Raw genomic sequence first — 22,543 nt, forward strand, 5'->3', positions numbered from 1 at the left:
GCCTTGCGGCTTCACTGCCCGTTTCTTACTGCGCATGCGCGAGTCGCACAGCGCTTTGTGAATGGCCCTGTGGTTTTCTGGGACACACACACATGTCCCAGATTACAACGGGGCAGCTTTACCGAAGAGAAGGAAGCGCCGCGAAATAGGAAGAGGCAGATTAGGAAGACTGCCTAGCAACAGGCATTTCTGGTAAGTAAAAAATTTTTTTTTTTCAAATGTTTTTTTATATTTTTTTTGTAGAATGTTAATGTCATTTTTAATTTTAGTGTGGACCTCCGCTTTAAGCTGTGCTGGAGTCCCACTTCAAGGGAGGAATGTACTGAACACATTTAGAACTGACAGTGGTCACCAGGAAAAGAAGTACACATTTCCCCAATGGGGATGACACGTTCTAACCTCTCCCTACTCTACAAGCTCCAAAAAAACGATTTTGCCTGAAATGTTACTTTTCATTTCAGATCTATCATATCAGCATGAATAAATAAATGTATTGTTACCTGGAAATAGCATACAAGTATACAAGAATCTCTCTTGGTATTGGATCCTGTTGTCTTCTGCACAGCAGAATTCCCACTCATAGAGGGAGGGACAATGTTAGGAGCCAATAATGTAGAAAGTAGTGTTCCCAGGCATCCTTCCTCGGTAATCCTCCGACTCGGGGGTTCTGGTTCCCGGCAGTCACAGGTCACTCCATTAATTCCACCCGCAAAATCTCAGAAAAGAATTGAAGGCGCTCACCAGTAAAAGCCTTGTTAAAGTTTATTGAGCTCTCAGAATTATAGACTGGTTCACAAAAACACCAACGCGTTTCACTCCATCTGGTGCGTACTCCACTCCAGGGTAAGGAGTCCTAAGGTACTCTATTGCTTACCTGGAATATGGTCCTAAGAGGTCCAGATACAACTTTATTCCAAATAAAAGTCAGGAGGAAATGTAAGAGAGTAAGCAATACGTTTCAGGGTTCCATAAAACGCTCCCTTCATCAGGAAATGATGAAGAACACTGTGAATGGACCTTTAATGTTATTTCTTCCAGTGTAATTACAAGCACAGGTCTTGTCAGCAGCTAGTTTGGATTGTCTTTGGATTGTCCCCCTGACTTTTATTACAATACAAGTTGTATTTTGTCCTCCTAGCTGTGGTATGGCTCCAGGATCCCATTCTTCATATATTACACTACAAAGCCAACAAGACCATGGAGATTCTTTGGGGTGTGGAAGCTACCTGCTCAGGAACTAGATCATATACATTCGGGATCACCAAACTTCCAAAATAAAGGGCCAGTATACTGTCCTTCAGACTCTAGGGGGGCAGACTGTGACCAGTGGGAGTAAACAATGCCTCAGGCTTAGTGGTCAGCGGGAGTAAAAAATATGGCCCCAACATTTGTATCAGTGGGAGGAATGGTGTCCCCTAAATTGGTATTAGTAGGATGAATAGTGCCCCATTATTGGAATCAGTGGGAGAAAAAGTGCCCTATCATTAGTATTAGTGGGAGGAATAGTGCCCCATCATTTGTGTCAGTGGTAGGAATAGTGCCCCCTCATTGGTATTAGGGAGAGGCATATTGCCCCATTAGTGGTAATCGTGGGAAGAATAGTGCCCCATTATTGGTATTAGTTGGAGGAATAGTGCCCTATTATTGGTATTAGAGGAATAGTGACCCATCATTGGTGTTAGAGGGAGGAATAGTTCCCCATTATTGGTATTAGTGAGAGGAATAGTTCCCCATTATTGGTATTAGTGAGAGGAATAGTGCCCCATTTTTGGTATTAGTGAGAGGAATGATGCCCCATTATTAGTATAAGTTGAAGGAATAGTGCCCCATTATTGGTATTAGTGAGAGGATAAGTGCCCCATTATTTGTATAAGTTGGAGGAATAGTGCCCCATTACTGGTATAAGTTGGAGGAATAGTGCCCCATTATTAGTAGTAGTGGGAGGAATAGTGCCCCATTATTGGTATTAGTGAGAGGCATAGTGCCCCATCATTGGTATGCGTGAGAGGAATAGTGCCCCATCATTGGTATAAGTTGGAGGAATAGTGCCCCATTATTAGTAGTAGTGGGAGGAATAGTGCCCCATTATTGGTATAAGTTAGGGGAATAGTGCCCCATTATTGGTATCAGTGGGAGAAGTAGTGTCCCATCATTGGTGTTAGTGGGAGGAATAGTGCCCCATCATTGGTATTAGTGGGAGGAATAGTGCCCCATCATTGGTATTAGTGGGAGGAATAGTGCCCAAAGAGCTGGCTAAAGGCTAGCAAAGACCTGCAGTTTGGAGACCATTGCTATAGTCCGCTCTCACCATAATCTGTATGATTATACTGTCCTGTCAATCTTTAAAACAAGACTTTGCTTGCATGAGTGCTTTAACCCACAATTGAATGAATGTCTGACTTCGCATTAACCCCTCTGGTGCCAGAAATTGTGCTGCAATAGGAAAGCCGATCGTATTTTTTGTGTTGCAGAGTTAAAGCGAAGGACCATTTTTTTTCCCCTGAGAGATTTCTGTGCTGAGCCGGAAAAAATATGTAACACTCAGCCTCTCCCTGTGTGCTGTGCTCCCACCCGATGACCACTGACGTGTCCAGTCCACAGGGCTGGAGGAATGGATCTCTTCACCACCTTCTATCAGGGAAGAACATGAGGCTTTCCAGCTCCACTGAGAAAGAAATAACAATAGAGGACCTGGGGGGAGACCCGAGGACTGGGGAGGGACTGAGGTTTCCTTTTCACCTGGCACATGGCACTGTGTATGCCAGCTCTCCCTCCCTGGCACTGCTAGAGTAAACATGGACCCCCTACCAACCTTCCAACTACTGATGAACTACAGTGTCTGGCAGTATATTCTGGGATTTGTGGTTCCTGTACTGGGGATTAACAACTCATGCCTGTATCATACTGAAAGCCACACACCAATCTTAGTCATTACTTTTTTTTTTATTTTTATTTTTTTTTAGATAGAGTGGAGAAAGGTTAGAACGTATTCAGTTTTCGATTGGTAGCTGTCATTGCGTTGAGACTTCTCTTCAGTTTTTATCCCTTTCACACCTGGTCAATAGAAGTAAGGGGATTGGGCTTCAATCAAAAGTGGAGGCATGTTGGATTGTTTTTACATTTCCTTCTTTATTATTGTCAATGTTTAAAAATAATATTATACATGTAAATGAATTATATATAACGATATTTAGGTCTGCATGTGGAGTTCTGAGCTGACTATTCACGTTTCCAGGCTATCTCTATCTGATTTGCCATTAAAACTCTGTTGTTTACAAAGCTCAATAGCTCAAGCTGAAATTTACAAAAGGAACAAAAACAATGACAACACCCCCCCCCCCCCCTCCAATATGCCCCATCCACCCATGCACTGATTCTTGTTTGTTATTTCTTTAGAAAATGTATGGGCTCTGTGCGACCTGTCTCATTGGTGCAGTACAGTTTTTTTATCATTATAAAGCCATCCTTGAGCTCCAGTCACTTGACGCAGAACTAGGTAGACTGAGATGATGCCATCAGTCTGCTGCAGGGACAGGTCCTCTGTCTCCTCTAGCCCCAGTGATCAAACTGTCGTCTTGCAATCTTGTACCAAGTCACAAGGTGGCTCATCTGTGTCAGACATTTGTGAACACAGCCAAGAACTGTACAGGCACCAAAAGTCACACAACTGTGTAATCTTGGAGTCAGCATCCAATTTCAGGAAATAGATGGTGACCCTGATTGATACCTGAACAAAAATGTCCCTGTCCTTCAGGAGAGGAGAGCAAATGAAGGTATTGTTGGGGGAAGTCCTGTGATCTCTGTGAGAGGTAATAAATATCTGGAAGTGTTACACTGACACGTTACTTGCATGGAATTTAGGTAGAAAAAAAAATTGCCACTAGGTAGAGTTTATTGTTTTTCTTGTTTATCATTTGGACTTGGGCTTGGCCCCTTAGGTCCAGTGAAGGGAACTCTTAAGGCATCAGCATATCAAGACATTTTGGACAATTTCATGCTCCCAACTTTGTGGGAACATTTTGGGGATGACTTCTTCCTGTTCCAACATGACCGCACACCAGTGCACAAAGCAAAGTCCATAAAGACATGGATGAGCGAGTTTGGGATGGAGGAACTTGACTGGCCTGCACAGAGTCTTGACTTCAACCTGATAGAACACCTTTAGAAGGAATTATAGTGGAGACTACTCGCCAGGCCTTCTCGTCCAACATCAGTGCCTGACCTCACAAATGCTCTTGAACCCTACGGACGAAGACTGGGATGCCATTAAAGTTCATGTGTGCGTAAAGGCAGGCGTCCCAATACTTTTGGTAATATAGTGTATATGTGTCTATTGGGGCACCAATAAACCTGCTTACACTATTGCAGTGGATCGTGCAAATCCAATAAGGTCCAATAATCCAATTGGATTTGCACGATCCACTGCAATAGTGTAAGCAGGTTTATTGGTTTAGCAATATATGTTTATTGTGGTCAGTTATTACATTATATGTATACTTACATTTTTTTTTCTGTATAATGTATTTAGTGTTGCTCTACTGTGCCATATTGGGTCCTGAAGAAGCCGGTTTATTGGCGAAACGTTGACCTGGCAGATTGGGTTAAAGGAAACATACAGCTCTACAAGTGTTGTTACGTTTTTTGATACCTATATAGTTATGATCTTCCGGTACCTTAGTAGAGTTTAATTTGCAACATTTATTTGTGGATTATTTTGGGTTTTTAAGGCCGCTGTTTTTATGAATTTTGTACAATAAAAATTAGGCGGGATCACATATGTGCGGCCGCGGCTCACAGCAGGGGGTCCGATGTGTGTCTGTTCATCGCATCAGGTGCAAATCAGGTCTGAACTCGCACCTGAAGCAGACCAGAAGACGCAAAGGACCCTTCCTCAATTCGGACCGCAGCCGCCTTGGAGCTGTGTGACCCGGCTCCATTCAGAGCCGGTCACACTCTCCTGTCATGTGAATTGGATGCGGGGGAAACCAAGGTGGGTGTGAACCCAGGCCTATTATTTTATCAATGTGTTGTCTCCCATGTTGGACCTTTAAAGTCCGGTTTAATAGGCGGGTTCCGGCATATCTGGTCCTGTATTTCCTGTTTTCTGGCTTTAACCAAATTCATTTTCCATTTGGAAGTGTTATCTTAGATTGCTATATAGATGATTTATTTTACAATGGGCATCTCCTCCTGGTCCACTTCAGGTGTGAATTCAGTCAAAAATTCGGACCTGATTCGCACCTGAAACTATGGGCTCAGCCCTTCCTTCTCTGAGCTGGCCGCTCAGATGTCGGCTAATTGTCAGCTCCCATCTCTCTCCACAGTTACCCAGCTGTTGATTCTGCTCGTCAGTCCTGCCTACTTAAAGTCGTCCAGCTCTCTTGATCTCTGCCTTCGCCTTTGTCAACATCACAGAGACTTTCTCCTGCATTCCTGTTGAAGACTTGCTCGGCTGACATTCCTTCTGGCTCCTGATCCTGCTTGCTGTGCTACTACGTTTATCTCTGGCTCTCTGACATTTGCTTGGCTGACTACCCGATCCGGTTACTGAACTCTGGCTTGTTTTGACTACACTTACTCTGTTTACCTTATTATTATTATTTAACAAGTGTGGTTTTACTATACTTCTGTCTCGGTCTGATTCATGGTTCCTGATAATTGGACCCCCTACTGTGAGCTGTGGCCGCACATATGTGAACCTGGCCTAATTTTTATTGTACAAAATTCATAAAAACAAGGCTATAAGCCTAAAATGAATCCACAAATAAATGTTGCAAATTAAACTCTACTAAGGTACCGGAAGATCATAACTATATAGGTATCAAAAAACGTAACAACACTTGTAGAGCTGTATGTTACCTTTAACCCAATCTGCCAGGTCAATGTTTCGCCAATAAACCGGCTTCTTCAGGACAGAAAAAATGGCACAGTAGAGCAACACTAAATACATTATAGAGAAAAGTAAAAAAATGTAAGTATACATATAATGTAATAACTGACCACAATGAACATATTATTGCTTAAACCAATAAACCTGCTTACACTATTGCAGTGGATCGTGCAAATCCAATTGGATTATTGGACCTTATTGGATTTGCACGATCCACTGCAATAGTGTAAATAGGTTTATTGGTTTAAGCAATAATATGTTTATTGTCACGAAACGCATTGAGCTAAAGGATGTACCCATCATTATGTTTTGTGAAAAACTTGGAAGAGTAGACTTTGTACATGTATCATTATATGACATGTTGACTTATGCCATTACACGGTAGTGTATACAAATCAGCTTGCTGTTTTAAAAATTGATTTTCATCTGTTGCTTAATAAATCTTTTAATGCAAATGTTGTACCTCATTTAAAGTCCCATGGAAAATGTTTTCAGTTCTTTGTATATGCAAATAGGGGATGGAGGTATGACATTATAAGGCACCAGCACACCTTATTATTTATATGTATTCTGACAGCAGGGAGACTTGCCCCCACCCCCGGCAGAATGCAATGATCCTCATTGTCAAATATAGCTGGCGGCTCTGAACGTTCGGGAAAAACCCCACAGACTGCTTGTACACAAGATGATCGATGCTGATTTTATACAAGACTATCGATAAATCATCTTGTGTACAACCAGCCTGCCCATACATGGTTTGAACTGCGATCCATGTACAGTATGGCCGGCTTTACTCTACCAGTCTATAAAACTGCACCACGTCACAGGAGATGATTGGGACAGACCAGTCAGAGTTGCAACAGATTCATATACACTTTACCGACATTACATGAATCTGACGCAAGTTCCGCCATTTGTCGCACTACCACGAGGCCGATTTCAATAGAGAGTCTAAAACAGTCGAATCCGGGGGTGGGGAAGGTTTGGAGTTCCTTTGTTTCTCCTTGTGGTGCAGTCACACATGTGCCTCATATATTTCCTTCAGTTCAGTCACTTGAGGCTACAATTTTTACTAGGACGGGCAGATGGGTTGCTTAGGAGAGCGGATGGTGGAACTTATTACCTTCCTGTTGTCAAATCTGCTGGGAGCCAACCCAGTCTTTTTTTTTTTTTCCAGCCTTTGCAATTAAAACAGTTGCATAATTATCAACAATTAGATGTACATAGGAAGACGCTTAGTTTGCTTAACGCACTGCGTATCATAAACAATTGCCATGTTTTTTTGTTTTTAAATGCAATACTGTTTTTTGGCTTTATTCAGAGCTATCTCAGTGTTGCTGATCTCCTTCAGTCTCTTTCAGTCATTTCCTGTCTACATACGCTTTCTCCAGCGTCGGTTGTGCAACATTGGACTGGTTTTCTGATAGTGACACCTGTGCCTACACAAAGGGGCACACTATAACCTCTATAACCTCTTTTTTAGTTTATTTTCAAACTTTTTATTGTTCTAGAAAAAGTACAAATCAGATTCCAATATAAAGGGAACAAAATGCATAAATGCAGGTACAAAGCTCAGCAGTGTGTCAGTTCTGTGGACACATCAATTATGCATTGTATATAATGAATAAAAGACATAGGGCCTTCCAAGCATATCAAATCAAACAAGAGAGGAACCAACATTGGAACAATTACCAACGTATTAAGAACTGGTAGACAGAAGGTGTAAAAAGAGGGAACCTCAAAAAAAAAATCACATTCATTTAATGTTTGGAGAAGAGGGAAGATAAAGAGGAAAATAAGAAGGGTAAAGGGGGAAGAGAAAAGAAGTAAGGGGAAAGAAGGGAGGTCAACTGCTCCAAGCCAACCCAAGGCCCTTGTCACAGTAGTCATGAAGGATCTTGTCTCAGGGTTCCAGGAGGGACTCATCAAAGCCTGGAGGAAGAAAGTGATCCACCCAGGGTTGTCAAAATTTGAGGTGTTTAGGAATTTTATCCTGAATAGTTGCCTCAATTTTGCTATGGATCATAGCCTGGGTGCTCTTTTTTTATTCTAACCAAAAGAAAACAGCCTTTAGTGTCACTTTAAATATGGTCAAAAGTGAACCACCAGCACGACTTCAAAGTCTACTATCGGTGAGATTTCATTGCGGCTGACACTCTGAAGTTTTGGATGTGCAGCCATTTCTTTCTTCTTTCCAAGTTGCCCACGGAGGCGGGCCAGGGCTAGCACTTTGCAAGATACTCCAATCAGCCTTATCTTTATACACCTGGAGCAGCGGTTCTTTTTCTTGTATACTAAATCTCTGATGCTACAGGAGTCATAGATGACCGACACCAGCTTTCATTTTGTTTAGGTGGTATCTACATCCAAGGCTCTTTTTTTACTTTAACCACCTAAGGACCGCCCGCCGCAGATATACTGCGGCAGGGCGGCTCTATTGCATGAAACGATGTACCCATACGTCGTTTCGTGTAATGGATACTGTGGGCGCCCGTGGCATGGAGCAGAAAGCCGATGCGCGGGTCCGGCAGCCGCAATGTCTGCCGGCCACTCTCGATTGCTCCACAGAGAGGCAGAATGGGGATCTGCCTATGTGCAATTTCATTTAACAGATGTCTATGCAAGCAGGGCTGGTGCAAGGATTTTTGACACCCTAGGCGAAACCTCATTTTTCCGCCCCCTTGGCTCCACCCCTTTGCCCCACCCATGTATACCCCTCCTTTTTAATGAAGCGCCCATCAAATTCAGCCCACCAGTGCCCATCAAATGCAGCTTCACCAGCGCCCATCAAATGCAGCTTCACCAGCGCCCATCAAATGCAGCTTCATCAGCGCCCATCAAATGCAGCATCACCAGCACCCATCAAATGCAGCCTCACCAGCACCCATCAATGAATGTTTGCTTGCTTCCATTCATTCAGGAGTCGGGACACAGACACAGTCCTTCGCCACTGCTGCGCCTCTGACACTATGTGCGAATGGAGCGGCAGCTGCCTGCTGATGCTGAGACTTAGTTGCTTGCTGCAGAGAGAAGAGAGTAGGAACACCAGTGGCCGGGCGCCCTAGGCAGTAGGGCGCCCTAGGCGGCTGCCTAGTTTGCCTAGTCGTAGCACCGGCCCTGTATGCAACTCACATTGAAATTGCGCAAAAATAGTGCAGGAACCTTTTTCAAAGTCGCTGCGACTTGAGTCACAACGATTTAAATGGTTCTATTGCTGCAATGGCAATAAACTGTCATGTTGCATGACAAGTCGCACTGGTGTGACCCGGGTCTTAGACTTTACCATATTAAAGCTTATATGAGTTATTAATGATTGAGTTTACATAGGCTTTAAAGTGTTACTAAACCCAGGAGCCTGCATTCACTATATCTGGTCTCCCACAGTACACAGAACATGGAAATGCAAATGGTTTAGTAAATATAAACTACTAAATACCTTTTTTCTCATCAGCAGTATATAGCAGTCTTGTGACTTCTATCAGTGTCTGCTTAAAGCTTGAAGGAGAAGTTTTCATTCTTCTCTGACTGTCCTATGAGGCTGCATAGCCCCGGACCCTCTGTCGTGACAGTGCTGATTGGCACTCTGCTGATCACATGCACCCTCCCAAAAAAGAAAAAAACTCTCTCGCAATACACACCAAACTGAGCATGTGCAGATTGCCCCCATTGCTCTGTTCTATCAGCAGATGGATTGGGGACAGTGGAAGAAGGGGAGGATCAGAGAAGACAGGATCAAACTGCCTTTTTACACAATACGCAGAAATAATCCCTTAGGTTCTGCAGTGAGTATAACAAGCATGCTTTACTGCATATACAGACGGATTTACTGTTGTGGGTTTAGTAACACTTTAAGGCCTCATGCACACTGGTTCTCCTGTAAACACTTTTCTCCTGGCAGGAGAAAAGCAAACTTCAAAAACGCGCTCAAGCTGTGTTTTTGCATACACATTTAGGCGTGTTCAGGTGCATCAAGCTCTTGGGCATTTAATAATTTCATTGGCCAGTATACTATTTTATTCTGGCCATTGAAATGAAAAAACGTTCAAGTGCTAAATGCGCCTTGTGCGTAGGTGCGTTGAAACGCGTTTAGGCATGTTTTGCCGTTTTTCAACCGAAACGCTCCTTTCTTGAACGCGCAAGTCATTGTTTTGTTTTGTTTTTCTACCTCTAAACTCCTGTTAACCTTTATGTATGCATGGACGTCTGTTTTTGAGCTGCAGTGTGCATGAGGCCTTTTAATAAATTCCCTGGAAACGTTGTTGCCGAAGTGGAGTAGCTTAGCCCATCACATGGTACTTTATTGGAGAATGGCAGAACATTTTATACACAAATCATATTGCTTTGGAATACAAAAACTATTTCTTGTGTTGTAATTTATACTCCAATAAATTTTAGCTTGACAAAGCAACAACTAAGACAGTGTGTGCCCCCACCAGAGCTTCATTACCGCCTGGAGTTTTGATGGAGGGATCTCCACCAATCCCCGTCATGGCCAAGACTGGCTGAGGACCCATCATTTCAGTCAAACTACTTGTGTTACCAGCCCTTGCGTTTTCTAGATATATCCAAACCCAAGTTTTACCCTTTGCTATGTTTTGGGTGGAGCCGTTCTTGATTTTTGATAAAAGTTCAATCTGGCTTACAGCAAAAACTAAATTTCTAGGGACAAGTCTTTAAAGCCCAGAAGTGTCCTTGGGATGTCAGCCATGGGGCCGGTACCTGGTTTCCAGTAGTTTTCCTCTACGAGGAACTCTGTGTGTGAGAAGCTCCGGCTCTCTGTTCCTGTCTCCTACACGACTGTTTTGTAGCTCTCCCATTACCCCAGCCTAATTCCGCTACAAATAATTTAAAGATGTTTTGTCTCCTTCAATTAAAAGTAGCCTGGAAGTTGCAGCCTTAAATCCCACAGCCTTACATAACCCCTTCCCAGCAGCCCGACTTTAAGTCCTGTTTAAGCTCAGCGGTCATAAAAACAGATGGAGCTGATGATACTGTGAAACAACAGTTTTAGAATGGCTCACCGTACTGCTGTGGGTACCCACCCTGTGATTTCTTATTACTCAGGAGGACATCAGAGGTGGGATGACAGGTCCATAGCTGCTAAAGCCCAACTCCAGTTTAGGGGTCACCCCTCAGTCCTTTCCCCCACCTGTTGAACCCTTCACAGCCGCAAATTATGTAAAAAACTTGCAGCAAACACATCTTAATTCTGCTGGTCACGTGACAAGCCAGATACGTCTTATCCTCCAACATCCTCAAAACTCAATGCTCCATAGAATGATTCGTAAGCTCCATAGAATGCCATTGCTTATATGAGCATCATTCTTTGCATCATCGTACTGTGATCCCAGGTTGTGTAATATTGCTGAACAGGGGCATTGACACCTTGGGCTCGCCATAAGTGGTAGAATGACACCAGGTGTCATTCAGTCGAAGAGTATTGTTGACCAGAGGAGGGTGCAGAAGGGCAGCAATGGGGCGTGCAGGTGTTGGGTAGTATTTTTTCAATTTTGTTTTTAATACGGGGCATGAGGGAACAAAGATTAGGGGCGTTATCCCCTGATGGAGACAGTAAGCTGATCATTCATGGCTCAAAAAAAGTCGATTTCAAAATGGAAGGAGCCAGGTAAAAAATTGTTGTCCAAACAGTGACTGCATCCAATCAGCTGCAGTCACTGTTCAGGTATTCAGGTAGCCGCAGGTGCTGCTGCTGTCTGAATACAATAGCCAGCAGTGGAGGATCCTCCATCTACTCTGTTTAGTATCACGTACCTGGTGAAGACTGGAATGTTGTGGAGGCCTCTCTTGCACCTCCTGCCCAACACCCCTGAAGATGGAGACAGAGAATGTGAAGGCATAAAATGGCACAAGTGCTGGAGTAGCTGGCTGGTGATATCCGCTCTTTGGGTTGGTTGAGCTGGTAGTCGCAGTCCTCTGGACAGGATGCAGGAGCTGCTTGGCACCAGAGCAGACGGCAGAAGCAAGACAAGGAGACAGGCAGCAGTCAGCAAGGGACCAAACCGGCAGGCAGAGCAAGTACAGAAGGTAGGCCAAGGTCAGAAACAGCTGGGCAAAGCGGTACAGAATCAGCAGGCAAGGACAACTCCTGTAAACAGGCCAAAGTCACAGTAATCAGGTGAGCAAGGTTAAGGCAGGAGCAGATATGAATTCCAAGGGCAAGCCAAGTCATAAACAGGTAAGCAGGTACAGCAGATCAGGTCTTGGGAACATGGGAACAAGCTGAAGACCATTCAGCAACTGCTCAGTGGACCAGTTTAAATAGTCCACTGTGCGTCAAGTGTGCACGCTAATTGGTATGCGCATGTGCGCGATGTACTGGAACAGCACATCTAACATTGTTCCTTCACTTGGAAATATGAGCATGTGTGCAATGAGCATGAGCGTAGATCCTCACTGTGTTTTTGGTGCTGGAAATCCAGTTTACCTTACATTTAGTGTGGATGGGGCAATTAATAGATTTCTCTTATTCAGCCTGCAGGGAGAAAGAGATAGTGTGTATGGCTGGCCCTAGGGCAGTGATGGCGAACCTTGGCACCCCAGATGTTTTTGAAACTACATTTCCCATGATGCTCATGCACTCTGCAGTGTAGGTGAGCATCATGGGAAATGTTGTTCCAAAACATCTGGAGTACCAAGGTGCGCCATCACTGGCCTAGGGTTTAAAAACTCAACATAGAGAGTGGAGAGCTGCCTAGCACTGGTCATAGCAAATGTGCAGATATCTCCATAAAAGAGTCCCAGGTAGTGATCTCATGATACTTTCTCTTGCATTGTATAAATTATTGCCATGTCTAACATACAGGTATATACAGTATTTATTTAAATACACTTTTCATTATGTACTGAATTATCACTTTTGGGCACGCAGACCCATTTATAATTCTCTTGTTTTTTTGTTTTGTTTTTGTTACAGACACAACCAGTGCCCAACCCTCTAGCCTACTACATGCATCGTAACCCAGTGTGGTTCCACCAGTTTGAGACCCTGATCAACCACTTCATTGAGCTGGTAGTGCCGTTCTTCGTTGTCATGGGCAGACGTATGTGCACCATCTTCGGGATACTCCAGATCCTCTTCCAGGTAGGGAAACCGCTAAATACACGTATGGAAACGTTTTCACCAGCCCAAGAATTTGTGATTCTGCTCAGCCAGTCTTAAGATCCAGGCAGGTTACAACCTCCTTTTCCTGGTTCAGTGTGAAAGCTTTTGCCTTCGGCCTTTCCATTGTACCAAGCTAATCACTCTAGCGATTCAATGGGCAGGCAGGTGACACAGCAAGCTGCAAAACTGAGCCAGGAAATAGTGAAGTCCTCTTTCTGGGTGTGCATGAAGGAAGGTGCCACAAGCAGAACATATAAAAAATCCAGAATCAAATTTATTCAGACTCATATGTCATAAATATCCCATGCGTTTCAGGGATTCCAAGGGCATGGTATTGTTGAGCAAAGTGTCTACAGAACTGGTAAAGGGATCTTGAGGGACAATTAGTCTGATGATTGTCCCAGATGTCTACTAAGCTATGCAGGGTGACAGAGTTGTAAGGATCAGAAGACTGAGCAAAGTGACAGGTGAAATACTTCCTTCCCTTTTACGTATTTTATAGTGTATTTAGCCATTTGCCTGGGGGCTGTCTCTATAAGACACCTAAATGAAGAAGGTCTAATGTAAAATTGATACAGATTGTTCCCTATTCTTGTGTTCTTCCATTCTGTGATGTGATTGGATGGTACACATTGTAAATGACAGATATACAGTTGAATGATAACAATAGGAAAGAGTGGCTTCCACTGACCACAAACCTCTGGCTGGTATACAAAGACCCGGTTGTTTCAGGGATGACATGAATATTATGCAGCAAGGAATCTACCTAACGTCCCCTTTCCATACAGCCGGTGGGCCCCGGGCGGCCCTCCCAGCCTTACACTGGCTCTCTGTATCCCTCCTGGCCACAGTGCTGCCTCCACTCATTAGGGAAAGCCTTAGTTATGTTTACCAAGTAGGAAGAAAAACAACTCCACCATGGAGAAGATAAGAAGGAATGCGATCGGGGCCGCAGCACCTAGTGTTAAAGGGAAACGCCACCAATGATTCATATAACATATGTAACTCCTACACAGACCAACTTGTAATTTAAATTTATTAAGGATGATCTATCCATTTTACTCTGCAGCTGCTATTTACAGTATGGGCAAAAAATGAACTTGTTGCATCTTTGCAAGAATGGCAAATCTAAGGGTATTGCGTACACCATTTGAGTACTGAGTACATCCAGGAATTTAAATCTGGTACATGCGATTGCCTCCTTGATTTTTCAAGAAGTATTCAGAGTGTCAAATCATAGGTTCCCCTTGCTATAGGAATATAGCATCTCTCCATGGACTTAAAGTGGTATTAAAGGTTATTATTATTATTTTTTTTTTTTTTGAAACAAAATAATAAAGGTAATACTTACCTGCTCTGTGCAATGGTTTTGCACAGAGCAGCCCCGATCCCTTTCTTCTGGGGTCCCCCACCGGCACTCCTGGCTCCTCCTCTTCGGCGAGTGCCCCCCTCTTCCATTGACACAGGCCACTTGGCCCCACCCCCCACTCCTCGTCACAGCATTTGATTGACAGCAGCGTGAGCCAATGGCAATTTGCCCAGAGAGAAGGGGCAGAACCGGAAGATCCTGGGCGCTCATGCACAGCGCTGGATCGTGAATGGGCTCTGGTAAGTTTATAGCGGGGCAGGTGGGGATTCTGTTACACAGAAGGTTTTTTACCTTAAAGGAGAATTACAGCCAAAGCTTGTTTGGCTGTACTTCTCCTGTGGATCACAGGAGTGCAGTTCGTTTTGCACTCCTGTGACCTGTTTTCAGCAGACAGCGGGCTGAAGTCCACTGTCTGCTGACGTCACAGAGCCAGTACAGATTCAGGCAAGATCGCGACACTGGGGTCAGGATCCACCCACATTCCTGGACTGGCACCCGGCTCAGCCTCTTAGCGAGCCACTGAGAGCTTCAGCCGGTGGCTCCCACTCCTCCACGGCCCTGCTAGATCCCTAGGATATCAGTGAGGAGCCAGCGGGGGACTGATACAGCATCAAACTGATGCTGCATCCACCTAGGTAAGTATAAGCAATAACCCTGATTCCCATACTTTTCATTTAATGCATAAAATGCATTAAGGTAAAAAAAACTTTTGTTTTAGAACCTTTAGAAGTACCAAATCCAGTTACTACATCATGCACAAGCCTAATAAAGTAAACAAAAAACTTAATTTGCTCCCCCTGACTGACCAAAATCTTCCTTCAGTTGTGTCTTACACACTCCCCCTCCCAGGCTTTACAGCTCAGAGTGGGAAGGTTCAGCAGCAGAGGTAATGCTCTCAATTCAGAATGCAATGGGAAGGACTAGGTGTGGCCAGGTGCTGATTGACAAGCTACAGGCTTGTGAAGCAGAAGTGACCATTTTGATTGCCACACCCCTACAATGTCATCTCCTCCCACTGTGACTCAAGGCAGGCCCAGCCTATATGAGAGTGACAACTCTGCTCTGAATTTAGGAGCAGTGCAGCATTGTTGCCACACCATCACTGGAACCTGCATTAGGGGGACTTCACTGGAAGGATCTACAGGTATTTATGGGACTTTTTTAGGGGGACAAAGAGAAAAAGATAAGTGCAGATACATATACGATTAAAGCGGAACTTCATGCTCTCAATTAACATTGACTATTATTAATCCTTATGCTGCTAGCATTAGTAATAAAGCATGGAAACATGGACGGATGGGGGACTTTGCTTTAAATAGTAAACATGATTAAATTAAATAGAGTTTTTTGGTTAGTGGGGCTCAGATGCAGTGAAGTTCCACTTTATGTTCTGCTGCACACTTTTTCTTTTTTTTTTAATGACAGACTATGGTTCAGATTTAATTATGGCTGTACTGCTAGCACACCTTCTGTAGAATTCAGTGGGGAGTTACTGTGCAGGTGTGACCAGCACAAGACAAGATTTGTGCAGTAAAGTTCTAAACACAGAAGAAGTCTAGGTGGAGAGTAGAGATGGGGAGGAATCTAAAGCTGACCAAACATGGATCTAAATTTGGCCAGTTCAACATAGACCGGACAAGTTTCAAATCATGTATGGGCATCTAGGTTGCATACAATTCTATCGATTGACGTGTACAACCAGCCTGTCCTGTTTTTTCTGAACAATTAGTGTCGGCGGCTATAGCCGGCAACACTAATCATTGTCTTCTGCCAGCAGGGAAGGCTCCCCTCGCCAGAACACAATAGCACTGCTGACAATCACCAGCTCTCTGCTCAGGAAGTCCTGAGAACTGAGCAATCAGCGGTGTTTGATCGCTCGGTTCTTGGTGTTAGAGCCTACGGGGGACAGATGCTGCATGGTCCCACAAAAGCGATGTCCACCGGTGTCCCACGATCGTGTCACGGAGCCACAGAACGGGGAGATATCTATGTAAACTAAGCATTTCCCCGTTCTGCCTAGTGACATGACAGAGATCTACTGCTTCTGTCATTGTCAGCAGTGATCGCTGTCATGTCAGTGGTAGCCCACCCCTTCCACAGTTAGAATCACTCCCTAGGACACACTTAACCCCTTGATCGCCCCCTAGTGTTTAACCTCTTCCCTGCCAGTGTCATTTACACAGTAATCAGTGGATTTTTATAGTACTGGTCGCTGTATAAATGACAGTTGTCCCAAAATGGTGTCAAAAGTGTCCGATGTGTCGGCCATAATGTCGCAGTCGTGATAAAAATCGCAGATCGCCGTCATTACTAATAAAAAAAATTAATAATAAAAATGCCATAAAACTATCCAACTATCCCCTATTTTGTAGACGCTATAACTTTTGCGCAAACCAATTAATATACGCTTATTGCGATTTTTTTTACCAAAAATATGTAGAAGAATACGTATCAGCCTAAACTGAGGAAAAAGTTTGTTTTTTTATATATTTTTGTGGGATTTTTTTTATAGCAAAAAAGCAAAAAATATTGCTTTTTTTTCAAAATCGTCGCTCTTTTTTTGTTTATAGTGCAAAAAATAAAAACTGCAGAGGTGATCAAATACCACCAATAGAAAGGTCTATTTGTGGGGGAAAAAAAGGTCGTCAATTTTGTTTTGGTGTAACGTCGCACGACCGCGCAATTGTCAGTTAAAGCGACGCAGTGCCGAATCACAAAAAGTGCTCTGGTCAGGAAGGGGGTAAAATCTTCCGGGGCTGAAGCGGTTAAGCTTTAATAATAAAACCTGGAAGCTGATTGGTTTCTGTGCAGAGCTTCACCAGATTTTGCACTCTCCAGTTTTAGTAAATCTCCCCCAAGCATACGCATGTTTACCATTTACATGAATTTTGTCTTTACATTTATACATTTGTGGGAAACTCCAGCAGTTGTAGTGTAGAGTAATCACAAGACTCTCTGTAGCTGCTCAAGTAGTGTGCATCCCTCTCCTGTTTCTCTGCAGGCTCTAGAATAATAAACTCTGTGACCTCTGTATATAATGCAAACCACCCTGTCCTGCCAAGGAACGCTTTGGCTGGGGTCACCCTTTAATTATGGGTGAAAACTGCCTAAATCCTGTTGAATATCCTATGTAATCATGGAACTGTTTACACCTGTCTCTGTTACAAAGTGCATATTCACAGGGTTGTAGTGTTTTTCATCTGTAGCCCCATTGTAACCTGGGAGGAAGGGAGCAGCGTCACTGTATGTGAGGGGAGGGACCTTCCTGCCGTTACCGGCACACCCCAAAAACAGACCGAAGGTGGGAATGTTTTCTCATTGCCCCCCTGTTTTATTTAATTTTTTTAGGTTACAAATTATTTTAAACAGCGGAGACAGCTAATCAGTCCTTGGCTGCTGTGGGACTACAGATCCCAGCTTGCCCCTTTAATGCACTAAATGCTAAAGAAGTCTTGGAATTTTTTTTTGCACAGAGCAGTTGCTGGGATAGTGGATGTTATTTTTTATGCACAGGTTTGAATATGAAAGCAGATGCAGGACGAGGCGCCAATCTGCAATAGGTTAGCAGCATCCAATCAGAAAGGAGAGAGGCTTGTTATTAGAATCAGGTAGCAAAAGGTGAGTTTGCTCTTTTATTTGTATAACACTAACAAGTTCCATAGCGGATTAGGGCATAGCTCCCAACTGTCCCTGATTTAGAGGGACTGTCCCTGATCTGGAGCAATGTCCCTCTGTCCCTCATTCCCCCTCATTTGTCCCTCATTTTGGTCTGATCTATATAGTTGTATATAAAATGCACTTTTTATCTTTCAAAAAGTGTTTCCCAGTGCTAAACCTTTCATCCAAATTCTAAATTGCTGTATTTCTAAATTTTAAGAGCCAATATAAAGGAATAGTAGTGGTAAAAAAAAAGCACTTGCGGATTTAATTAACCTTTTTTTTTGGTTAATTCTCCTTTAAGAGGGTGTGACAGGGGGCGTGTCCTATGCCTACATACGTTTGCTAGTAGGTGTCCCTCATTCCCATCTGAAAATGTTGGGAGGTATGTGTTAGGGTACCTATACAGGCCTAAAAGATTATTTAATAACAGTAATCGTGCCCATACCCCTCTTCGATAAATGATTGATTACTTTGCTGATTGATTTCTCTCAATCGCAATAATCAAACTATAGTCAACAACCCAATCAATCACCATGCCACTCACAGAGAAGTAGATTTCAGTTGATAGTCAGAAGATCTTAAGTTATCGATTCCTATCTTTTTTTTCACAATGCAAACTCATAATCTGATCAGTCAAAATACAAATAAATTCAAGAATAAAGCATCTCGGTGATGCTGGTCCATGTAAAACTTTCAGTAATTTTCTGTCCTGGCTTATTTTATCAATTCCAGTCGAAAAGCAGGTTTAATTCGATCAAACAGTAAGTTATAGATATTCAGTTTGATTGTATCACATAGACAGGGTCGGCACTACCATAAGGCGGCTTAACCAACCACGTTAGGGTGCCAGGATCAGTTGTTGCCGGTCCATAAGGGGTGCAGGGGCGCCACCACCCTAATCTCCATGTGCCGAGGCCGCTGACCCCTAATCTCCATGCTGGGCGCCAGACGCGTAGATTTCTACAAGCTTTTTTTGAAGCACGTGATTAGAGCCTGAGGCTCTAATTGGCTTCAAAAAGGTTGTGCTTGGGGCACAGAGCATTTCACTCCGAGTTCACCCACTTGTGACATTAGCGAATCAACATTCGCTTTTTTCTTCCAGCTTCTCCTCCCGGCCAATCAGGACAGAAATCGAGTCTTAAGACTGGATTGGCCAAAAGGAGAAGCCAGGGAAGCCACCCGCGACCTGAATGGGGTAAGTGCGGGACTTGGTGGGGGGGGGTTCTTCGGTAAAATCTGAATCCCCTGCCATGTTCACAGGGCTTTGCTGTCCCACCTGCAGACCTGGTATTGTCATGGCGGGTGTCGCTGGGAAGGGTGGCAGGAGCTCAACAGACCTCCGTCCTCTCAACCTCCTTCCTGTACACAGACCAGGAAGTGACATGTATGATGTCACTTCCTGGACTGGTGTTCTGTCGAAATAAATCTCCAATTACGTCACTTCCAGTGACTCCGACAGAATAACAGAAACCCCATCGGATTATCCAATTGCCACAGTGCGCATGCGCAAGGTACATCACTAACCTTTTTTGACAAGTTCTCCAACAGCTGGCGACAGGGCTTCTGTTATTCTGTCGGGTGTGCGCGCGCGCATGGGCAGTAGAGCCAACTCATGGAAATCTGCTGCTAGTGGTGACGTAGTTGGAGATTTTGAAGAGTTGACTGTTTCGACAGAACACCAGAGCTGTCATTCTCCGGGATCAGTGCTGGGGAAGCAGCTGATGGAACACGGTCTGTGTTCCATCAGCTGCAGTGGATCAGAGAGAAGACATCCAGGGTCTAATAGGGTGTCTCTATAAAGAGAACCTGTCACCTATATGCTATTAAATATGGGGCTATTGGTCCCCATTGTGATAGCGATAAAAGTTATGTAAAATCGAATAAAAATTAAACCAAAAATGTTTTAAATATATAAGGTGACATATAAAAAAATGTTTAGAGCCCCCCACACCTACAAAAATGCATTTGTTGGGGCACCTACGTATGAAAATGGCCATTGTCCTACACGTTGTCCTACACATGTCACACATGAGCATGCAAGCCAGAGTGAGAGCAATAATTTTAGCACCAGTGCTCCTGTGTAACTCTAAACTGATGACCTGTGGGAGCTTTTAAAGGCCGCATGCAATTTTAAGGTTTGACATGGGTATCTATCTACTCGCCACAACTTCATCTTTTATATTTTTACCAAAACAATTAGGTAATAAATTGCATTTGTGTATCCAGAAATTAAATGTGATGTATTTTTTACTGAAATGTTTTATTCTTTTTATAAACATTTTATTCTCGCAGTGATGGTGAACCTTGGCACGCCAGGTATTTTGGAACTACATTTTCCATGATGCTCAAATACACTGCAGAGTGCATGAGCATCATGGGAAATGTAGTTCCAAAACATGTGAGGTGCCAAGGTTCGCCATCACAAAGGTGTCTGCTTTCAAAGAAATAAAAATAATATTTTGGGGGGTTTTAAGTAATCTGCAGGCCTAAAATGATTTTTTTAAAACATGCAAACAAAAAATCTAAAAATTAAAAAAAAAAAAAAGGCTACAGGACTGCACCTTTGCCTAAATAGACAAAAATCTGTGCACCGGCCCTGCACATAGACTATGGCTAAGCCCCGGTGGGCGGGGCAAAATGCATCAGGGTATCTGGTTGGGTGGAGATATGTAAGCTGGGGCTGATCATTATCATTTATTCACCTGGGCTGGTTGGAAATAGCAGCGATCCTTTCCTCTTTGTCTTTGTGAAGAATTCCCATTGGTCCTGGAGCAGAAAATTATTCACACGTGAAGCTGGGAAGTGGTAAAACGCTCACTTTTACCATTTTCCAACTACTACTCCCTTATGCTGCAGGGGCAACAGCTGGGGGTGGACATATGGGTTTGTCGCAATGCTTCGCTTCGCGCCCATGGCAGGAATTATACCATGTCACTTTTGGCAGGCACTACCACTGTCAGAAACCATGAAATCAGGCCGAGACAGAAGTACAGTTAAATCACACTTGTTTAATAATAAAAGTAAAGAGAACAAATGTAGTCAAAACATAGCCAAAGTTCAGTAACTGGAAAGGATAGTCAGCCAAGCCAGAAGTCAGGGATCAATGTAGTGGAACAGCAAGCAGGATCTGGAGCCAGAAGGGATGTCAGCAAACCAAGTCTTGGAACAGGATTGCAGGAGATAGTTTCTGTGATGTTGACCAAGGCAAAGGCAGAGATCCTCTGGGCTGGATGGCTTAAGCAGGTAGGACTGACGAGCTGGATATCATCAACAGCTGAGTAACTGTGGAGAGATTGGAGCTGGCAATTAGTCGGCAGCTGAGCGGCCAGCTCAGAGAAGGAAGGGCTGAGCGCAGCCCTGACAACCACCTGCAGATTGCAACCCATATAAGAGAACAGGGTTGCTCTTCAAGCTCCCCGCAACAATGCATGCAGTTGCGGCACGCTAGTGCAGTGTCCAAGGGGTTAAAGTGGGCAGTGAGGAGGGGATGCAATGCTTCCTCACTGCCTGTCAAACTCCTTCTGTACAAAGGGGGTTCCAGTCGGTGGAGGCCTAAATAATGACAGACCCAATAAAGGATCCTTCCTTGCAGTTTGACCGCCGGGGCTCTTGTGGGCAGGTGGCCGCCTGGGTGGATGTATGGACTCCAACCACTTTTTTTAAAAATATTCTTGGCTGATAGGTATCTGGGTTCATCAATAATATAACCTCACGCCAACCCCTGAGGAAGAGTTACTTCTCGAAATGCGTAAGACTTTTCCCACACAATATTAGCACTTTATCTACTGTATATGTAATATCAGGAACAGTGGGGTGCATGCATAGAATTTGGTAACTTAATATTGTAATCTGTCAGCCTTGTTGATTTTTTTATCTATTGTTCTTAATGACGTTGTCAACAAAAAAAGTTAAAGATTTTATAAAAATGACAAGTCTTTATTTCATAATAATGCCTAAAAAGTGCGCGTTCCTAGGCAGACTGCCTTTGCATGCAGACCGCCCTAGATAATGCTCACATATGATGTTAGCTACTTAATGACCAGCCGCCGCAGTTGTACTGCGGCAGGTTGGCTCTCCTGCGCGATTCGCCGTCATATATCAGGCGCGTAAACGGCGATCTGTGGGCGCGCTTGCCCATTCGCTAGCGGGGGAGCCAATCAGCGGGTTTGGCGGACTCGATGTCCGCCGGCCACCTGCAATCGCTCCACAGAGAGGCAGAGCGGGGATCTGCCAGTGTAAACAAACAGATCCCCGTTCTGTCAGGGGAGTAGAGTGAGGTTGTCTGTTCCTAGTGATCAGAAACAGCGATCTCTCTGTACTTCCTGTCAGTCTCCTCCCCCCACAGTTAGAAAACACCTCCCTAGGGAACATTTAACCTCTTGATCGCCCCCTAGTGTTAACCCCTTCCCTGCCAGTGACATTTATACGCATTTTTATAGCACTGATTGCTGTATAAATGTCAATGGTCCCAAAATAGTGTCCGATCTGTCCGTCGCAATGT

At 43.9% G+C, this 22,543-nt stretch overlaps 1 protein-coding gene across 2 annotated transcripts in view; it reads left to right on the top strand.

Annotated features, from left to right (window-relative positions):
• The window catches only part of LMF1 (lipase maturation factor 1), a 577,865-nt gene that overhangs the window by 412,375 nt on the left and 142,947 nt on the right, over positions 1-22,543 (top strand). For both annotated transcript variants that reach the window (XM_073636425.1, XM_073636424.1), the window contains one exon: positions 12,825-12,992. In XM_073636425.1, the coding sequence (XP_073492526.1) occupies positions 12,825-12,992 (168 nt within the window). The remainder of the gene's footprint in view (positions 1-12,824; positions 12,993-22,543) is intronic.

The sequence above is a fragment of the Aquarana catesbeiana genome, linkage group LG06 (genome assembly GCF_042186555.1).
Source record: "Aquarana catesbeiana isolate 2022-GZ linkage group LG06, ASM4218655v1, whole genome shotgun sequence".
NCBI lineage: Eukaryota > Metazoa > Chordata > Amphibia > Anura > Ranidae > Aquarana > Aquarana catesbeiana.